General features: G+C 39.9%; 2 protein-coding genes across 2 annotated transcripts in view; one reads left to right on the forward strand and one right to left on the reverse strand.

Moving 5' to 3' along the window:
• Positions 1–16,519, forward strand: part of ENTREP1 (endosomal transmembrane epsin interactor 1) — a 31,539-nt gene extending 15,020 nt beyond the window's left edge. The window contains 8 exon segments of the mRNA XM_063423075.1: positions 53–160; positions 278–396; positions 3,882–4,026; positions 4,598–4,670; positions 9,196–9,345; positions 11,113–11,139; positions 11,142–11,395; positions 12,502–16,519. Coding sequence (XP_063279145.1) covers positions 53–160; positions 278–396; positions 3,882–4,026; positions 4,598–4,670; positions 9,196–9,345; positions 11,113–11,139; positions 11,142–11,395; positions 12,502–12,708 — 1,083 coding nt within the window. The 3' untranslated portion in view covers positions 12,709–16,519.
• APBA1 (amyloid beta precursor protein binding family A member 1) overlaps positions 14,983–20,832 on the reverse strand; it is an 85,916-nt gene continuing 80,066 nt past the window's right edge. The window contains exons 10-12 of the mRNA XM_063423072.1: positions 20,630–20,749; positions 19,827–19,967; positions 14,983–18,495 (exon numbers count right to left, since the gene is read on the reverse strand). Of these exons, the coding sequence (XP_063279142.1) occupies positions 18,424–18,495; positions 19,827–19,967; positions 20,630–20,749 (333 nt within the window). The 3' untranslated portion in view covers positions 14,983–18,423. The remainder of the gene's footprint in view (positions 18,496–19,826; positions 19,968–20,629; positions 20,750–20,832) is intronic.

Genomic DNA, 20,832 nt, shown 5'->3' on the forward strand with positions numbered 1-20,832 from the left:
TACAAACACCATGATTTAATTTTTTAATTTCCATAATCTTCATGTTCTTCAGAAAGTTCTCTTAGCTCTTAGTGCCCTGAATGCTCTCACCGCTACAGTTTTCTTCATAGCGGCTGCCCTGCATTACTTACAGATACTTGCGTCAAGAAGATCCTGCACAGTAAGTGAGCACAAGGCATTGCGTGCCATAAAGAGTGGTACAATACTATTAATAGATTACACTGTTCAGCAATATTTATAGTTCATAAGGGTTTTAACAGGAATTTTGTTTGATTAGGGTGAATGTGAGCTTGAAGACAAAGATCACAATTTGGATCCTGATGATTTTGTCCCACCTGTCCCACCTCCCTCCTATTTTGCAACTTTTAATTCTTGTACTCCACAAACAAGTCACAGGTAAAACTGTACACTCTCTTCCTTTCTTTTAGTGTATTTCAAAACACTGCCTAATCTTTTAAGACTGTTTTCTCTGGTGAAAGGTGATTTTAGGGGGATTAAAAAAAAAGAAGAAGGAACCCATTAGTTTGGAGATAGCATAAATACAATGTGGGTAAGGGGGATAAAATTTTGTGGATTTGAGTTTAGATTCTCTAGGAACTGTTTCTGGATGAGAGAAATACTACTGCTTAACATAGCTGAAAACTTACATGGTGCTGTCAAGAGCAAGTGAGGGCAGCAATGGGAAACCAGACACAACCACTTGGCATGCCAGAGACACTGAATGGTGTTCCCCCATGGACCTTCCTCCCAGAGTCATTCTTTTTCTCCCTCTTGAGCTGTTAGGGCTGACTGAGGGATGTATTTTGACTGCACTGCCTGGAAAAGAAATCCCTTACCCTACAGGTGATTATTTGCTCTTAAAAATAACTTGCAGGTTGGCTTTACTAGTTTATGACTCAGGTGGGGCTCCATTATTCTGTTCTGAACATACAGTATTTATACATAAAGTATTTTCAAGCTCAAGCAGACTGTATGGCTCTTGTTTAACATTCCTCTTTTTTGCAGTGTGCAGAAATGTTTAGTTTATTTCACTGTTTCATCAGGAATAGCATGCATGTGTTCTGGCAGTGGTAATTACAGATCCTGGGATTGCCTAGAAAATGATAACATGGCACAACAATGGGATTTAGAGTTAACAGGTCCTCTGAAACACCAGGGACAGGAGTTGAATTCAAAATAATACTAAAAAGCTCTGTGTAAGTCTTGGTTCAAGCTGCCTCTGAGAACAGAATGGAATGTGTAATGATCTCTTTGGAAAGATAATTAGTTATTGAAACATGCTTTTCAGAGTTCCTCTGCTTTGAAATGGCTTAGTTGTTCTTTGTCTAGCATGTCATTCTAGATGGTTATCTTTCCCAGATAGATTTTTTTGAATGGGAGGCGTTGCTGAACAATATTTAAGGCTTCTGTGATCTAAATTGAGTAGCTACCTTGCCTGTGACTATGTTAAAACTTGTTGATGTTATGTTTAAGTAATGATGACATCTTTCTGAAATCAGGATACTTGTTTAGGTTGTGCTGTGTAGTTACACAACAGTGCAGAAGTTAAAGCAACTGACAGGCTTTATTTCTGTTTTTGGAAGATGAATAATTATGACTCAGCCCAGGCTGGATCCTGCATGAGTGGCTGAGATGAGATGTGCCATTTCTCAGTAGACTAGACTGTACCCTGAACTCCATGTAGCACCCATGCCCTGGCTTTCTGTGCTGAGCTTCCTGGTCCCTGCATCCCAAACTTAGGTGTGCAAGGAGGGTGTGGCAGGAACCACATCTAGGGAGGTGAGCCTCATCTGCGAGCTCTGAGGTAGATACATCACCCGAAAAGGGAAACACCACAGTCATCAAAATTTTTGCCAAACACATGTTTGGCAATGGGTAGGCCTTCTCTGCCACCCTTTATATTGAAAAGTCAGAGGCCCAGCCCATCAAAGCCAGTTGGCTTGCTCACTTGTTCATGGGAAACTTTCACATTTGTCTTATTTAATGGCAAAAAACAAACTAACACTACAAGTGTCTGGTCAATTCCTACCTCTACTCTTGTTATTTCATACATTAAAAAATAGCAATCACATTATTTTTCAGGGCTGGCACAACATAAACAGTGAGAGCTGAGTTTCCAGGTGAAAAACAAAATGTGAAATTTGCCAGGAGTTGGACGTTGATCCTTGTGGTTCCCTTCCATTTCAGGATATTCTGTGATTCTATGAAAGTGTCACAAGATGTGTATATTTAAGGGAGGAGGTGATACCTGTTGGGCAGCAAGGCCTAGAAATCTGCTTCAGTTCAGTTTAAAGTATTGTTTGGGTACATTCTGGAAATTACTTTTATTATTAAGGGACTTAAGGGAATGCTTTTCTAGTTGCATGTTCTGTAATAAGTTTTAACTTAATTGTTGGACGTAGCATTAATGTTCAAGGTGTGACTGAGCTGGGTAAGCCAGGCCAGGCATGTTTAAAAAGAAAACTAAAATTCAAAATGTATATAACTCTGTGGCTTATATTGAATGTAAATTCAGCATGAACATACTAGGAAAATGTGAAGAAGTAATGTCAATGGAGTATCTATCTCCATCATACTCCAAAATTATTCTGAAGCCTTTTGGAACAGATGAAGTAGATTGTAATTAAAAACTATTTTAACATATTTTATTTTCCCCATTTTTAAGACTAAAAAAGGCAATGGGCAGCTGTCAAAATATCTTCTTTTCTTTTCTCAGTTTTCTCCATGTCCTATCTCCATTGCCTTCACAGGAGCCTTTCATAAGAGGGCTTCCAAGTTCTCATTTTGAAAGTTTTATTCTTTTCTCATCTGTGCAAGCAGTCTTCCACAGGCACTTCTGTCACTCTGCCCTTTCCTCTGAGCTTGCAAGAAAAAAAATTCAGTCATCTTTGTTCCCTCCATCCAGTGTCCAGAGAAACCCTAAATTCTAGGAGGAAGGACTTGCTTTGTAGAGAGTAGGATCTACTAGTGATAGAGGATGAAACCTGACCAGAGAACAAAATATGTGTGTTTTTGTGTGTTGCTTGAGGTTCCTGCTCAGCACCAAATCAGCAAACACTAAAAAAAAAACAGAGAAGAACTGAGATGCTTTGAGTCACAGACTTTTCTGAGGATTGTGTGGGGAAGGTCTTACCAGCTCTGTTGTTGACCACCACACTTTGTTACAGTGTTTCTGCAACAATGTAAATGTATATTTATCAAAATTAGGGTTTCTCCAGGCACTGTTGTGTTTTCTTCCTTCTCAGAGCTACCTCCTAAGAAAAAGATCTTACAGGAAAAGGTCTTTGGGATTTATACTGTGTTAAAGTTTTCAGAGAACTCTTTGGAAACTGAGGAGTAAGGTTAGTTATGAGGTGCATTTGCCCCATACAAGCCACTGTGAATTGATCAACCATAATATTCTTGCATCATCACAAAAACAACCTTCAATTTGAATTCAGCTTTTTCTGTGCTGCTGTATCTGAACTTTAAGCCCAGGTCAGAAGTATCTTGAATTTAGGTTACAATTATGAACTCAGTGGTTCACAAAACTCAGAGCTAGGCTATCACATTTTTCGTGACAACCTGTACTTTAATCTTTTGTAACAAAACTGAGTCTCTGAAGTAAAACTGGAATGGGTTCCTAGGCCCAGTACTGCCCAAAGATGTTTGAACTCTGGGGAACACAGAGGAGAGACACATCCTAAGGAGCTAAACTGGGAATTACTACTTCCATTTTCTTCTGAGACAATGTCTTGCAGATCTTCACAAATCCAGTATCTGTGGCTTAGATACCGAAATCTGAGCTGGCAGAGGAAAGCCAGTGGAGTTTGGTAGCAGATGATGTTTTTCTGCAGCTGGAAAGCCATATTGACAGATTTGCTCCATGTTATTTATTGCAGCACACCTGTCTCTCATGTGATTTCACTGTCCTATATTTGTGGAACACAAAGCAAAGGGGTTGAGGTGTTCTGCCATCTGGACCCACCTCCACCTTATGAAACTGTGTGCAGCCTAAGAAGCTCTGAGCAGATATGGGCTACAGCAGTTTAATGTCTGATTTGATTTTTTCCACTCTAAGGGAGAGGTTGCACTCAAGCATGGTAAGTGTAAGTCAGGAGGATACATTTTATTACACATGTGAATTTCACCAAAGCTTTTAGTTAATCATTTACTTCTAGAACGGAAAAGTTTTCTCCAGTTGGAAAACTGCCCAGGCAGGGGAGAAGGAGCAAAAGGTAATGTGGAGCACAACTGTTGCTGATTATTCTAAAAGACCTCCTTGCTTTACTTCTCTTATGTACCTGCATTCCTCCTGTGAGGGACTAGGTCAAGGTTTTGGATCATTTTCAGTGGTGTTTTCAAAAGACAAGTGCTTTTTCCCAGAAAATACTGGATAGGATAAAGTTGACTGATCTGGATGATGGACATGAATATTAGACATTCACTGGCCTTGATTCTGCCATAGAATTAAACTCATATGACACAGTCTCTGTGCAATTAAGAACAAGTGTTCCATTTCTAAGCTGGATGTTGCAGTTCTTAGGAAATGCCAGAGAAAGATGGTGACATGGTGAAAGATGGTGAAATATTTTTCAGCTTTTGGATTTTATTCCAGGGAAGTGCACTTCAAATAAATGGCAAGGAAGATGTTGATTCAGGAGAAGTAAGTTCCAGGCAGTCCTCTCAAGGTAAAAAGTAATTTTAAAGTTTGTTCTAGAATGTTCTCTTCAACACATACAATTTAATGCAGCAGAAGCATTATTAGTTCTTTGAAAGACAGCCACCATACTGCAAACCAGAGATAGAGAATCATGATTTTTTTGGGCAGTGGGAATGAGGATTAATATTTAAAATATTTAAAGGCATAACAAGCTGTTTTCATGTAAGATAAAAAACCCAATATGTTTCCTTTTTAGAAACCTAAAAGCTATTTTCAACGCTATATCCATATGTTGCAAGAAATTATGTCCAGCTCCAGTGCTTCCATTTGCTCAGTGTATGTCATGGTGCCTGTTAACGTTTTGTTGCTAGTAAAAATACGAAAAGGATAGAATAATGCTGTACTTTGTGGAGCTAAACTGGGAATTACTCCATTATCCAGCCTGAACTGGAAGAATTACTGAATAGTATCTGCATCCTGGTACAGGAGTATCTGCATCCTGGTACAGGTCTTACACACTACATCAAGCTTTGCTCTGCACTGTTGTAGCCATGCCTGTGGCTCCAGGTTGGTTTTAGCCTAATGTTTGCTGCAATGTATACTTGTGGCTAAACTTTATTAATTTCCGGATTTTCCACTACAGCCCATGAAAATGTGTTCCAATTTTCATTTGAACTTGGCCATTATGGCAAGATGGTCTCATCTGCAATATTCACAAGAGAGTAAAGGCTGGGGCAGGGGGGAAGCCCCAAATCTTTTATTTGATTGTGGCCTGTTTGCTGCCAACCTGTTTATCAAACTATAAAAAACCCTCAGGTTTGAACTGAAATAGGTCCTATTATGTGGAGTCAGGGGAGAAAAAGATTTTGCATAAAATCATAATTTAACCAAATGTCACCTCTGTCAAAGACTCCTTAAACTCTTGACAGGCTGTCTGTAACCTCTGAAAACAAGCACGTGGATGCTTGTGGTATCTTGCCAGCTGTGATAACCAGAATGAAACATTTTGCTACAGTTTCTCTGGATTTCTTTCTCAAAGCTTTTTTACTGGTAAAACTCCTGTTGCTTTCTCTGAGCTTCTTGAGCTCAGACAAAAAGAGTTAATCAAATACATGTATAGTATATACATATATACAACAAGTATATATGGTGACTTGCTTAAAGTTAGGAGGACTGGAAACAGGAAAAAGATAGCATAGAAAATGCACCTGCAGTGAAGGGCAGTCAGGAAAGCCTCTGTTTTGTTTTTTTTTTCCATTTTGTTTTGTTTTTTAAAAAGGCTCTGATAAGACATGGTTTGAGGCATTTGTATTTAAAAATTTCCTTTGCAAGAATCAGAGCTACCTGAGCATGTATGGCAAAGTGTACCCTCCTCTCCATCATCTTAACTGGCTTGTTCAGTATCTTTTTTTAATAAGGAGGTCTGTAAAGAGATGTGTAATTATCAGCCTGCCATTAAATGCAGATAAAAAAAGAAAGTAAACCTCTTAAGAAAGAAAATTAACACTGCTGCTTCTTCTAGATGCCAAGGCTTCATAGAATTTATGAAAAAGAAATACACTGAGCAATATATCTTCCTTTATTTAAATTTGGAGAGGTGTACTACATCTGGCTGGAATGGAGTTTATTTCCTTCACAGCAGCCTATGGTGCTGGTTTATGACCACTCCTAGGGGGAGAGTTCAAATGTTGTCTAGGGACTGGCTGGACATCAGTGAGCTAGTGATGAGTGACTGCTTTTGCATCACTTGTTTTCCTTTGAGTTTGTTGGGGTTTTTTCTCCCCATCTCACTCCAGCTGTCCTTATCTCAGCCTATGAGTTCTGCCAGTTTTGTCTTGCAATTCTTCTCCCCATATCCCTGGGGAAGAGTGAGAATGACTGTGAGGGACTAAGCGGCCTGTTGGGGTTTAACCACTGCAGGAAGAAAATATAAAGTGGGAGATTATGTTGGAATTGTGGCAGAGGAAGTCTACGAGCTGTCTCAGCTGGTGCAGTGCAGCAGTCTATAAATAAAACTTGAACTTTCAGTTTATGCGGGCAGGCTGGAATGACAGGGCATTTGTGTATGATGCTGTGATTTCCGTGGCATCATCAGGGCTGGCCAACTGAGCATTGCTCCCAATGGAAGTTAAAGCTGTGCACTACTCTGCCAGCAGAGTAAGGGGAATCCTGACTGCCGGCTGCAGGAGGAGCTCTGAGCTTCCCTATGCCAGTTAAAATTGTTTCACTGACTTCATAATCACTCCTGTCAAGTAGAATTGCACTTCCCCTGATGACTGTAATAGGCAGGCATGCAACTTTTTGCTGGTGGCAGGAAGTGCTTGGTAGCTGCTCTGTATAGTTACAAACTATGCATTTTCAGTACCCACCACCATAAGACAATTATCTCTCTGAAACATTATTAAGGTTATCTTAAGATCCTGAAATCTGTTCAAACTATTCAGAATTTTAAAAAATACCAAACAACTTCTCCAAAGTAACAGCAGCACTGTAACTACAGGACTTACTGTTAACACAGCTCCACTGGTGTTTAAAATTTTATATTGGTGATGGATTCAGTAATCCTGCATGATTCTTGGTCTGTCTCATTTTGTTGCTGGGCCTTACGCTCCGATTTGCTAGGCTGGTACCTGTTTTACATAGGTTGTGTCACTCTTTCTTCTCTTTAGAAATTCTATGTTGCATTTGTGTTGTGCACATTGCTGTGCTCAACAAGTATATATCATCCCAGCCTAAATTTTCTGTAATGCTCCTGCCACTCATGCATAGCTTTTAGAGTGACACCACAGATTTTTACCGTGTTCCAAATAAAAGACTGGTTACATGAATTTGATTTTGTATTGGGTTTGCATGGCCAAATTTTGATAGTGGCAGGGAAGCTGCTGGAAAGTTTGAAGCTTCCTCTATGCCTGCAGAGCTCCAAAGATGGACCTACTGCTGGAGAAGGCTGGACCAATTAGAAATTACGGTAACACCTCTGTGACAACATATTTAAGAAGGAAAAGAAAAGTTATTTTGCAAGTGTATTGGTGCTCAGAGAAGAGCAAAGTGAGAATATGTGGGAGGAGCAGCCCTACAAATACCAGGGTCAGTGGAGAAAGAGGGGCAGGATATGCTCCAGGTGCTGGAGCAGAGAGTCCCCTGCAGCCCATGGTGCAGCTCATGGAGAGGCAGCTGTGCACCTGCAGCCCTTGGAGGACCATGGGGATGCAGAGATCCACCTGTAGCTCATGGAGAACCCCCACTGGAGCAGTTGGGTGTGTGCAAAAAGGCTGTGAAACCCATGGGAAACCTGTGCTGGAACAGGCTCTGGCAAGGACCTGCCTACCCATGGAGAGAAAACCCCATGCTGGAGCAGGTTTGCTGGTAGGACTTGCGGGCTTTGGAGGACCCAGGCTGGAGCAGGCTGTCCGTGAAGGACTGACCCCATGGAAGAGTGACCCACACTTCAGCATTTTATGTACCAACTGCTGCCTGTGGAATGGACTCAAACTGGAGAAATTCCTGGAGAACTGTCTCCTGTGGGAGCGACCCCATACTGTAGCAGAGAAAGGACTCCTCTCCCTGAGCAGCAGCAGAAATATGTCACGAACTGACCATAACCCATGTTCCCTGCACAGCTGCAGGGCAGAAGATAAAGCCTGGGGGAGGGTTGGAGGAAGATGTTTTTAAGATCTGTTTTACTTCTCATTATCCTGCTAATTTTTGGATAAAGTCAGCTAATGTCCCTGAGCTGTCTGTTTTGCCTGTGATAGTAATTGATGAGAGTGATGTCTTCCTATCCTTATTTCCAGTCATGAGCCTTTCATTATATTTTTTCTCCCTTTTTCAGTTGCTGAAGGGACTGGCTGTGGTGGGTACCTGGCATCCAGCCAGGTACAAATTTTTTAACTCCTGAATGATCAAGGAAATTGTTTTCTGTAATATGCCAGGTGCCACTACATGGAGGTACAGAACCAAGTTAGTGAGAAATGTACACAGCTTCCTCCTGTCCTTTTCATTAATTTGCAGCATGTAGTTTCACTCTTACGAAAAGAAGGAGTGGGAGGGATATATAGCATATCACAAGAATCCAGGAAAATATTTAAGTAAAGATTTTAATTCCTTTTTTGAGACTGGTGATCGTGACTGATATACAGGATACCTTGTTGCAAAAGTTGACTGACATCTCTGACCATATGCTCTCATATCTTGGTACAATTGATTATAAGCAGGAGGATTTGGGGCTCTATGAGATTCAGTTTTTCACCAATAAAGCTGAAGCTGTAGCTCCCTTCTCTCTGATCAAGTAGTTTAAGGGGATTTTTGTACTAAGGTTTACTAGACTGTAGTCTTTTGCTACTTCAGTTGCGTAAGACTGAACAGATTTTTACAAACATTTTAACAGGGTTTAGACCAATGTTACTCTTCAGTAAGTGTGGGTCTGAGCACACATACATACACCTCTAGATCTTTTTGTTCAGTTATTAAAGATTTGTAGATGGGATGGGGGAAAATTCATTTTCTAATAATGGCTTCTACAGATTACTACTTTTCTGTTTCTAAAAATTCAGCTGAAGAAATCCAGGAGCCTTCCCGCAGAGTGAGCCTTTCCCCTTCAAGTGCAAGCTGTGTGCCTGCAGGAGCGAACAGGAGAACCTTCTATCCCTTGTGGAAACGTTCTAAAAGTGACCCTGTGCTCCTGCACTGCCAGATGCCTCAAGGTGACTCCATTTTGTCTGTTAGTGGTTGTGTAATGGTTCTTTAAAAGAAAGCTTTTCAAAAGTCTGGTACACTGAACCTAGTACCTGCAGAAGTTTCCCAACAGAGCACCAATGTAACAGTAGTTTGTGCTTTGCCAAACCTTCTCCTTCTAACTCCTTAGTCTTGCTGCTCTTTAGGTTTTTGTATCTAGGAATAGGGTCTGTAGAATGGTCTGGGTATGAAGGAGGGATGGTGGAAAATGAGGAGGGAGAGCACACAGAATTCCTCAGTGCACTGACATCTAAAATCTTGTAAGTGCAGTTGCCAGTGTGAGCAATTTAAAGCAAAATTCGCTTGGGGATTTGGTATTAAGTCTATAAATTCGTTCTCCTTTTCTCAGTCCTCATATCATCCAAAAAAAAACCCCAAAACTCAACACAACTCCTGGCGGAGAGTTGATGAAACTGCTTTGGTGTCAGTGATCCAGTTCTGTTGCTGTGGGAAAACTGCTAATGTGACCATACAGTCTGTGTTACTGCCAGTCAAGACAGTCTTGAAAAATGCACCACTCAGGGGTCTTGCAGTTTTCACTAGAGGATATCGGAATCCCCATAGTAGCTGCTGACACTAAAAATTTAAGTGCCAATGGGGCACGTTAGTAACAGCTGTTTATTCTGGATATTGGGAGCATGCCTATCTGGATTACACTTGCTGTTTTTGTGGAATGTTTTCACAGCTCTGCTGTATCATGTTTTTTGTCTCATCCTCCTATCACCTTCCACCACAGCAGCCCAGAGAGTTTGCTGCTGAAGCAATAATTACATGACACAAAGTCTATCCATAGCTGTGAAAGCAGTGTTTCTGCTGTACACAGACAGAAGAATTGGATTGAAGACAGAAGAATTGCCAGAAGAATTTGGAAGCTTTAGGTTCGGTTTTACTGAGGTTAGGTCTGTTCAGCATTTAGATCTGAGTTAGTCACAAGTGTTACAGAAAAGGAACTCACTGCAGCAATGGTATTTCCTTCAAGTTGGTGCTTTTCTTGCTAGGAAGTTTTGCATCTCCTCCTGACATTTTTTGGTCTGAAGCCAACATTAAAGTACTTCTTGAACATTCTATAGTTGTAGTTTTGGGTTTTTTTTTTTTGGTTTTTTCTTTCTTTTTATGGGGTCAGAATTTGATAACTTGTTTTGCACCAAAGAAAGTGAATTTTTATTTTGACCAAAGGCAGTGAAATTGATTCTGTATGGCCCTTTGTTTGGTCCTTGCAAGGTAATTGTGAATGTTTTGGTCTGGGCTTGTTTGGGTTTTTTTTCTAGTGAATTTCTACTTTGTAATATACTAGTTTCCAGCTTGACAAGCAGTTATTTTCAACTACAACTTGTCCTCTTGACTGCTAATAACTCAAAGTTATCAAGAGTTTAGGAGAGATCACAAAAGCCTTCTACCTTTATGCTTACATTAACATTCAACATGCATTTCAGGTCTCTTCAGATCAGAAACAAGAGAAAGCAACCAATGTACGCAAAATGACAAAGAGCTTTCCAAAGGGGAAGAGTCCCTCCAGACCCTTTGACATGTAATATGCACTCAGTCATAGCTATGTATGACTATTGTGTCATTTTGTGTAAATCCAATAGCATGAGCCTTCCATACCACCCTGACCATTCCAGACTGTTAGGTTTTACAAGGTAAACTATGCACTGCATCCTCATTGAATCAGGAGGGGAATCTCTGGGAATACTGTGAACTATGTGGATTGTTTGTTTGTTTCTTCTTTTCTTCAGGGACAGTGCTCAACTGTGAAACTGAAACAGTGATGTAAATCCACTGAACGCTGTCACCTTGCAGAAGAGCTCAAGAGCAAGAGCCTTGAGGGGGAGACCTCAATCTCTGATAGACTATAAGTCTTATATGGACACTAAACAGCGTATGGCAGGGATCCTTGAGCAGTCCTCCTCCAGCATGAGCCCAGACATACATGACTTGGTGGAAAATATCAAGTCTGTTTTAAGGTCAGATGAGAAACATATGGCAGAAGCTGTCACAAGTGCCACTTTCCTTGAGCAGGTAGTTTTATTACTTGTATTTATCAGGTGATGTGGCAAACTACTGCCCCTGGTTTGGAAGTATACCTTTACATTTGGCAGTCTATGTGTCAGTTTCAGGACCAAATTGGCTTCCTTCAGCACTTTAGTTTCGTGCAGGGAGTGTGTGGGAGGCTGTGACATTTCTTGCTCTATCAGCCACAAGCCAGAGCATGTGTATATTTAAAAACTGAGTCAGTCTTCTGTTGAGGAATCATTAAGTAACATGACAGCATTTTATACTGAGTGGCAGGGGAGAAGGAGAAGATGTTATAAATACACATTTGCTATTGCAAACCAGAAGGAATGGAGGCTGATAAGGAAATTTTTATGTAAACCCACTAGAAGCAGCTTTTTTGTGATTGGTTCCCAGGATAAAAATAAGACCTACTACTAAAGAAAGAAAAGCAGAAAATAGTAAATACGTGCTTAGATTAATGGAATGAATATCCAGAAGTTTCACATACTGCAGACTTTGTCAAACGTACATTTTGGTAACCTACAGACCATTTGGGTAGATGAATTGATTTATGCATAGCACAAGTGATTTGCTGTGACAACTGGTTTTGGTTTGGGTTCTAATGCAAAACGTGTCAGTGTCATTTAGGCTCTGCAAATAAAGTGGGATTTCCCACTGCAGTCTTCAGGCAATAAAAGCCTTGACAAATTCAGCAGAAACAGAAGGGAAGAAGGGTCCTTATGAAAATTTAATTTATCATACAGGCTTGAAGGTTATTACAGTTCAGTGGCTTCTGCAAGGAAGCAACATTTCAGTTCCCTCTAAACAAATGCCATAGGTTGAAGTGAGAGAATTCCTGTGCACCTTTGAGGGAGAAACGAAACCAATCTAACAAAAACACCACAAAAATCAACAAAATAAAAAATTACCCAGTCCTTTTCCCAACTGGGACTGTGTTTCCCATGCTTCCTTGGCAAACTAAGGGTTTTATAGCTTTTCAAATTATTATTTAAACGTAACAGACAACACTACAACTAGCTTCTTTCTAGTTGGGTAAAAATCTATTTTAATGGAATAAAAAAGAGCCTGAAAACAAAACTGATTTAAGCTTCTCTTTTTTCTTTTTAAAGGTGATGACACCTGCCTGGCAAGCCACATCATTGAGAGTCCATGTATTACCTTTCAGACTGCGTCATGGATTGCTGTACCTGGAGAGCTGTGGTGTCCTGAGTACTTTCACCACAGAGGAAGAACAGCTAGCAGAGAGGAGAATCCAAAGAGCAGAACATGAACAGCCTCACAGTCGTATTGGTGTTGTCAGGGAAACTGTACTCTGAGTTGGCTTTTTGGTTATTCCTCAGCAAAGCACTTCTGTCAGACATATACATACTGCAGAGGAATATCATCTCTGGCAAGTGAGTGGATGGGTCTGTCAATAATCACCTTTTATGTGCAGACTGCAAAGGGGAAGATTATTCTACAAAGAGTATTAAGCGGATTGAAAGCTCACCTTTATTGGGAAGCTCTCAGCTGCAGCTCATCTGTTTGTGATACATTAGTGCCCTGCATCTCTGTGAAGTTTGGCAACGTATAGTTGGGGATATGATGATACATCATCCTTGTGAAAGGAGCTGTCAAAATGGAGACCTTCAGATACAAAGTAAGTTAGTAAAAAAAAAGGTGTACAGAATTTTAAAATTATTCTTTATAAAAGAAGGGTGTTGATGTGCAAACTGTACCAAAAATAAAAGCTGTCTTGAAGAAGTACTCTTTTCACTCAGTGAACTTCTCACTTAATGGCAGAAAATTATTTTTGTCTTAATGATGGAACATCCAAACCCAAAAGCACAAGTGTTTTGTGACAGGTGGTGCTGGCTTGTTACTGTCCCAGGAAGAAAGGCACTCTCTGTATAGTCTCATTTAAAATGCTGTTTATTACAGCAGGTGTTACGAAAAAAGAAGCTACTATAGCTAATTTTATATTCCTTCAAGTGCTGGGAACCCCAGATTGTGCAGCATCAAGCAGGGCACAAGTTATCCATATCCCATCTGTTTCACCCCACTTAGGTCATTTGAAGTAATTTAAAATTTTCTTAAGATAACAACTCTATTCATAATTTCTATTGTCAAATAAAAGGGCTGTTCACATGTGACCTTACTGCTGCACTTCTAGACAAAGGCAGGGACACACATGTACTGCTGGGTGGTGTTTACCATTTTGAGTACCAATGGGGCTGCCTGCAGGAGCCTTTCTTATAATTAACCATCTAATTTTTTTCTGTGGCCAGGGGACACCCCTGGATGTCCATCTGTAGGAGCAGCACAAAGCACAGCACAGGCCTGGCCCAGCTCAGGTAAGAGGCACATGAAGCACAAACTCGTCACGTACCATTAATTTAGGTTAGGATTGTTCCATATGCTTCTGCACTGAACATTTATTTAAATTACAGTCCCAGTCCTGACACTGACACTGTCAGTCCACACAGGTCACCAGCATAATCTCTTCAGCATGCAAAGCACTACATGGTGCTGGAACTGCAAGGGTGGGGCACGGTCTGCTTGTCCTGTGTATGGATCCAAACCCTTAAAACACTGAAGGAAAGGGCAAGAAACATGTCCCCTGTAAGTACAGCAAATCTGAGAATTTTTTGTCTATACTGCTAAAATAAGGGCTTATGTTTATCCAACAAAATGCAGACGTTTGTAACACAGAAATTGGTATGTACAGCTAATGGTAAGAACAGATAGGAGGATGGAGGGACACAGGGAAACGGAGAGAGCAAGCTCAGCCTGTCTATTACACCCTTTGCCAGAGACTTCACAAATTTTTTCCATCTGTCATTTAAGCAAATAGGGTGAAATACTTATTTTGCTTGTGTTGATAGAATTTTTATTTCATATTACAAACATCCACTAAGTTTCTGAATGCCCATGTTTACTTTTCTTCTGAATCAGCTGTGGCATGTATTTTCATTTCTGTGGTTTCAAAGTATTCATGACAACCTATGAGGCACAGAAAATCCTATGAAGCCTCACCTGAAGAAACACTCCCCTGATGACTTTTTTTTGGTTGACTTTCAAATATAATCATATTTTTCATAATCTCTCATTATACAAGTATTTTTAACCTTAGCACAGGATTAATTTTAAGGACAGACATATTACAATTCTACTTCTTATTCATTCAAATGGTGTTAGGTCTTTAATAATAAACCATGCTGATGACATTTGAAGGAAAACAGTGATTTCAGAAATCACTCAAGTGTGAAGAACTTTTATCAAAGCCTCATTTATGAAAAATTCTTATTTAAAGTTATTCAATCTACGAAATAGTGTTTCTGTCACAATAACAGTGGCATTTCACATAGTAAAAACTTGAGATGCCACCTTAGATAAGGAATCAGCTTTGCTGAGGAGCACTAGTATCATGTATTGCCTGGAAAGAGTGCTATTTTAAAAATAAAGGTAACAGCATTGCTTTGTGCCTGCAGAAACACAGATAGAATTACTCCAGACTAAGTGGCAAAAAAGAAGTTCAGACACTTTCCAATAATGTATACATTCACCATTGGCAACTCAGCCTCTAGGTCGGTATGAGCAAATTCTCAGCCTTGTCTGAGGTATTTTTGTTTTGTAGTTTATTGTTGCAAATCTTACAGACATTAGCGCTCCGTTAAATAAAGGAATGTAGCACAGTAAATACATCACAACAAAATAACTGGCCAGAAACCCCCTACCCTGTCCCAGCCAAAGCAAAAAGCCTACTCTTCTCCCCTGTTTCTCCCCAAATCAAACCAGCACAGCTTTGTTAGAGAGGTCAGAGACCTGTGGCAGAAAACATCAGAGTAATTACATTCAGTAGATGTGCAATATCAACATTCCAGGCTCACATATATTTATATATATTTATATTTATATAGAGAGATCATTAAATGTTTACAAAGAACAATATTGTTACAAATACAATACTATGCTTTTCCCAAGGTTTTACAATAATTTCTATTCATCCTCTTTACAGAACAATAGTACAACTTCATAGTCTAGGTACTGCACTAAATATATACAAGAGATCTCAACCATGTTGCTGTCTTGAGAAATGCATTTCTTTTAGAAAAGAAGGAAAGCTAGCAAACTTGGAAACCCAAACTCAGACTCAAACAAGATTCAAAACAAACATGAAGCTTCTCAAAAGTAAAAAATACAAGGGATGTTTCATCCTTAATGTAAACACTGAAGAGTTAATTAGACTTTATGAAGAAGCAAGGATGAAAGAAAAAGAATTCAGGTCTATCACAGAAGAAGGAATGTAAACCTTTGAAGGAATGTTCCTTTGCATCTGTTAAAAATCCCCATATCTGATCTATCAAGCTGTTGCAACAGTCTAGAGAACAGCCAGCGTCCCTTTTGAGTTTCATTTTCTTGGAACACTTTCTGTTTACAGATTAAAATGGGATTGTTTACAAGACTGTTCTCAGAAGTGTGCACACACTATGGACCTCTCAATTTAGAAATCTTATGTACATACTGTAACTGAAAAAATGAGATTTTTTTGCTAAGCTCTGGTTCTGCAAGCATTCATTTGCTTAATGTCAAGCACCTATTTAAGATGAACAGTCGCTCCACAAACTCTCGGCTGCAAGACTTCCAAAGAAACAGTTATTTCTTCTCTAAATACATTTGCATGTTTAGATCTTCACCATTTCCCACTGAAGTGAGCTAAAGACTTCACCACATGGGCTAGACAGAACCACAGAAACAAATTAAGTGGAGAGCATACACACAGCAGGAACCAGGAGCATGGTAACTGTGTCTTCACAGGTTCCTCACTAGGTTTCCTCAGGCAATGTATGGAAAGGCTGCACTGTATATAATCTTCTAAATTTTACATGGTTATATACCATATTTACATTTATTACTATATATATGAAAAGTTTTAGAAAAAAGGTTCAAATTACCATAAACCAGATGTCTACAGGTCAACAACAAACTCACAAGCCATTAATTATCTTGTTGCATCAGTGAGGCAGCAGAGTTAAGTACTAATCTGGAATACTAACACCATTCTCTTGTGCAATCTGCTATTCTGAAGCCTTGGATTAAATAATATAACAACAAGAAATGCAGTAAAATCAAGTCATTTTACATTATTCTCAACACTAAAATGTATCCCCTTACTACAACAGTTTATGCACCACTTCATGATGTCCCTCAAATATCTGCTTCCCACGGAAATACAGTTGAACTCTGATCAGGCCGTGGTTATCCATGATTTTAGAAAGCCAAAAAATGAACCTGACAAGAGTGCTCAGTAGTTCTCAGCAGTGTTTGCAGCAAGTGCACATGCACACACCCACTTCCATGAATCCCCATAGCAATGTCTAGGATCATCACTGGACTGCAAGCAACGCTTACATTGCACAGCTCACGTCACAACTAGTGAGAAACAAGTGACCGAACAACACTGCATTTGCAAAGCAGAAGTGGCGTGTGGCTGTGTGTTGTTTGCTCTTGTTTTCATCTCACTGCACCTTTCTGTCACAGCAAAACACAGCACAAACTGTTTTTTTAAAAGAAATCAACATACTAGCCTGGACTAAACGCATGGTTCAACTTCAGTATAAACACCAGTATATAGTCCTGAAAAAAAAGTACCTACAGAGAATGTGGAATTCTCTCACTAGGAAGAAAAGACACTGCTTCTTTTTTATTTTGAACCCTCTTAAAAAAAACAAAGAACCCAACCCAGCCCCCTTTTCCCCTTTTGTCTTTAGCATGCAACTTAGAGGCTAATCAAATACAAGATTTCATACATCTCTACAGTTAATCATATTCATACAAGTGCATATAGTACACACATATCTCTTGTAAGTGCCATACATATGGGAAAAAAATCACAAGCTAAATTATATACCAAAATAAATAAGTTTATTCCTGTCTCATCTTTTCCACTGTTATCTATATCATGAACTAAACAGGAAGTCAATAAAATTAGACGTCTTTGGACAAAAATATATGTTAAAACTGGCTCAGAGAACAAAATTACTTAGAATAGTCTGCAGATCTCTTCTATTCAAACTTCATAAATAGGAAGCACAATTTTAAAAATGTCTATATACACCAGCACACATGGCTATGTGCACCAAAATCTGAATTAAGAGCCTAGAAAAAGTGTAGCTATTCAGCAGATCCCCTCATTATTTTTCTTGTGGATATTTAAAGATCCTCCCCCCTGACTTCTTTAACCTCTAAAATCAGGAAGGGACTATAAAAGACAAAGCAGAAGAAAACTAGGAGATAGAAACCTAGGGGCAGAGAAGGGGAGGCAGCTGTAAAAAATGTCTCCCAAATTTCTTAGTGTAAGTAATGCAAGAATAACATCTTTCAGGAATTTATGGAGTATCTTTTGGAGTTATGCTATCATGAAGAACTGACGACTGAGGGGAATTAAGAGGTGTGTATTTGGACAATTCATTTTCAGCAGCATTTACTGAGTCTTCATAAACAGGCAATTTTTCCTGAGGGCAAAACAATCCTTTTGGTATTCTACTTTCCCCACAGACACAAATCTTTAGTACTGAGCTTGGTGCCTGTGGGAAAATAGAGCAAGAAAAGAAAGTCACATGCGGGATATCCAAGAGAACACTTTGTACCCTATATTTCTATCTGTTTGATAAAGTCATCTTTCATTCAGCAACATTTCATTTACTCGGTTTGTAAAATTATAGCCACAGAAATAAAACTGATTACGTAGCATGTAAACTATGCTGCTGTTATTTTCCTGTTTTGCATGAGGAGCTGTATGAAGTTTCACTTGTAAAAGGATGAAAGAAAAATAGTTCCATAGATACATATTTCCCGTTACCAAAATGCAGGAAAATGGTGGGAAGAAGAGGAAAAAAGGATGAAGCAGAGAGCAACAGTGTATTTGTGTCTGTGAAGGGTGGGGGGAGAAAAAGAAATGTCTTTGCAGACACAGAAATGCAGCACTAGAGAGACAAGCACTAATGAGGAAAAACATCTTCCATGCACACTGTGGCGGTGAGGTGTCAGCTTCAGATGTAAACTGGTTGCTCTTGTGCAGTCAACAGTCTGTACATGGCAGCTGGCATAGTCTTCATACGGATCTAGAGGAAATAAGCCAAGTTAATTAATGTTCCTAAACATGCATACCTGATGTGAAGGACCCAGATAAGGTCATACAAGGCAGAAAAAAAGGTAAAACTTTCATACCCTTATGAAACTATTGCATGTGATGATTTTACGAAACAGTATGTTTAGTATTGATGAATCATCTAAAATTGTGGACACTTCATATTTTCAGGGTACAGTTCTTCTAAAGCATAGAACTATGGGGCAAATAACAAAAGAAATTATTTGCAGGCTTGCTCTCACTTCAGCTTTTTGATTAGCAACAGGCCAAAAGAGGTAGAACCACAGGGTTATGGAACAGTTCGAATTGGAAGGAATCACTCAGTCCGAACTGCCCTGTTGCAAGTATTAACATTTTTCACTGGAACAGGTTGCTTATAGCCCCATCCAACCTGGCCTTGAACACTTCCAGGGATAAGGCATCCACAGCTTCTCTGGGCAATCTGTTGCAGTGCCTCACCAACCTTATAGTGAAGAATTTCTTCCTATGCCAAATCTAAATCTACCCCCTTTCAGCTTAAAACCATTGCCTATTGCTCTGCACTGGAGACCCTGGTAGAAGCCTCTCTCCATTTTTCTTAGAAGCCCCCTTTATACATTGAAAGCCTGCTGTCAGATCTCCCTGGAGCCTTCTCTTCTTCAGGGTGAACACCTGAACCTCCCTCAGCTTCTTCTCACAGGAGAGCTGCTGCAGCCATCTGACTCTTTTCATGGCCTTCATCTGTATCTGCTCAAAGAGGTCCACACCTTTTTTTATGCTGAGGGCTCCAGAACTGCACACAGTACTCCAGGCAGGGTCTCAAAAGAGCAGAATACAGAGGGAAAGTCATCTCCCTGTAGGCCATACACACGGTTTTTGATGAAGCCCAGGATACAGTTGGCTTTGTGGGCTGCAAGGGCCCATTCCTGGCTCATGTCCAACTTTCCTTCCACCAGGTTCCTCTCTTCAGGGCTGTTCTCAATCCCTTCAGCCCCAGTCTCTACTGATGTTGGAGACTGTGCAGACCCAGATGCAGGACCTTGCACTTAGCCTTGTTTCACAAGGGTTACATAGGCAACTTTTCTAGCCTGTTCAGGTCCTTCTAATGGCATCCCTTTCCTTAAGCACTATGGATACTGATGCCACCTTCAAACTTGCTGAGAGTGCAACTCAATCCCACTGTCTTTGTCACTGATGAAGACATGACAGAGTGCTGGTCCTATAACAGTCCCTTGAAGGACACTGCTTGTTATTGACTTCCAGTTACTGTTACTGGTAACAGCAATGAACTGTGCTGTACTGCCTAGACAAATTGCTGGTTCTTACCTCACCAACAGCATTTGAGAGGATGTGAACAATTTTCTCATGGGGTGTTGCTACAACGCTCTGCCCATTTATTTCAATGATCCGATGGCCAACACGCACACCTCCTCGCTCTGCTATACCTCCTCTCATAAGGCTACAGATCTGGAAGGGAGAGGACAAATTTATCACAGGCTGAGTAAGCAACAGAGACTTTTGATTACCCATTTTTGCCTGCAAGCTATGAATCAACATTTAAGCACAGATTTGCAACAACAAATTCTAAGATGAAATCAATTGCTGACTCAAAAGCAAAACCTGTTAGTCTCAAGTAGCTAACGGATATTCTCTTCCAAGAGCAGAACAAACTGTCGGAAAAGGTTGATTGTGTTGTACATTACATGTCTTGAGGTTTGGAAATTTACGAGTTTATGAAGGACCTCAATTTAATGACGTTCATTAGGCAGGTGCCTTATAACTAAAAGGATCAAGAACAGGATTTTCTTTTGAGATCATGCAATGGCTTGGTTAAAGACATGTATGGTGCATGCTGAAAGCAGTCTCTTCCGTACATTTTTGGTTTTTTAAGCTGAAACAACTTTTTTATTCCTCTGGCTGACTGTAAAGTTGTAAAGTAAGTAGACTCAAAGACAAAAAATAACTCTTGTTAACACAACTTCTAAATTTCAGACTTAACAAGTGCAAAATCCTGCTTGCTGTAAGGAGAAAATAGCAGCTTCCTTCTTCTCACACTGAAACTTACCCACAAATGGAGAGGAAGTTTCATGTATGTTAAAGCTTGATCAGAAAACGCAGAAGCTACTTACAATCCCATTCTGCACACTGAAGCCCAACTGATATCTGAGGTCTGGTCTTCTGATCAAGACTGTGGTCACTGGAGGACATCTAACTATGTTCAGTTTAACCCGGGCCTGGTTTTTCAAACCCTGAATAAAAAAAACCAAATTGAGAGTTAAACATGTAACATGAGCAGAGAAAAACCAGTGTCAAAACACTGACATGAGAGCAG

Source organism: Prinia subflava, chromosome Z, assembly GCF_021018805.1.
Source record: "Prinia subflava isolate CZ2003 ecotype Zambia chromosome Z, Cam_Psub_1.2, whole genome shotgun sequence".
Taxonomy (NCBI): Eukaryota; Metazoa; Chordata; class Aves; order Passeriformes; family Cisticolidae; genus Prinia; species Prinia subflava.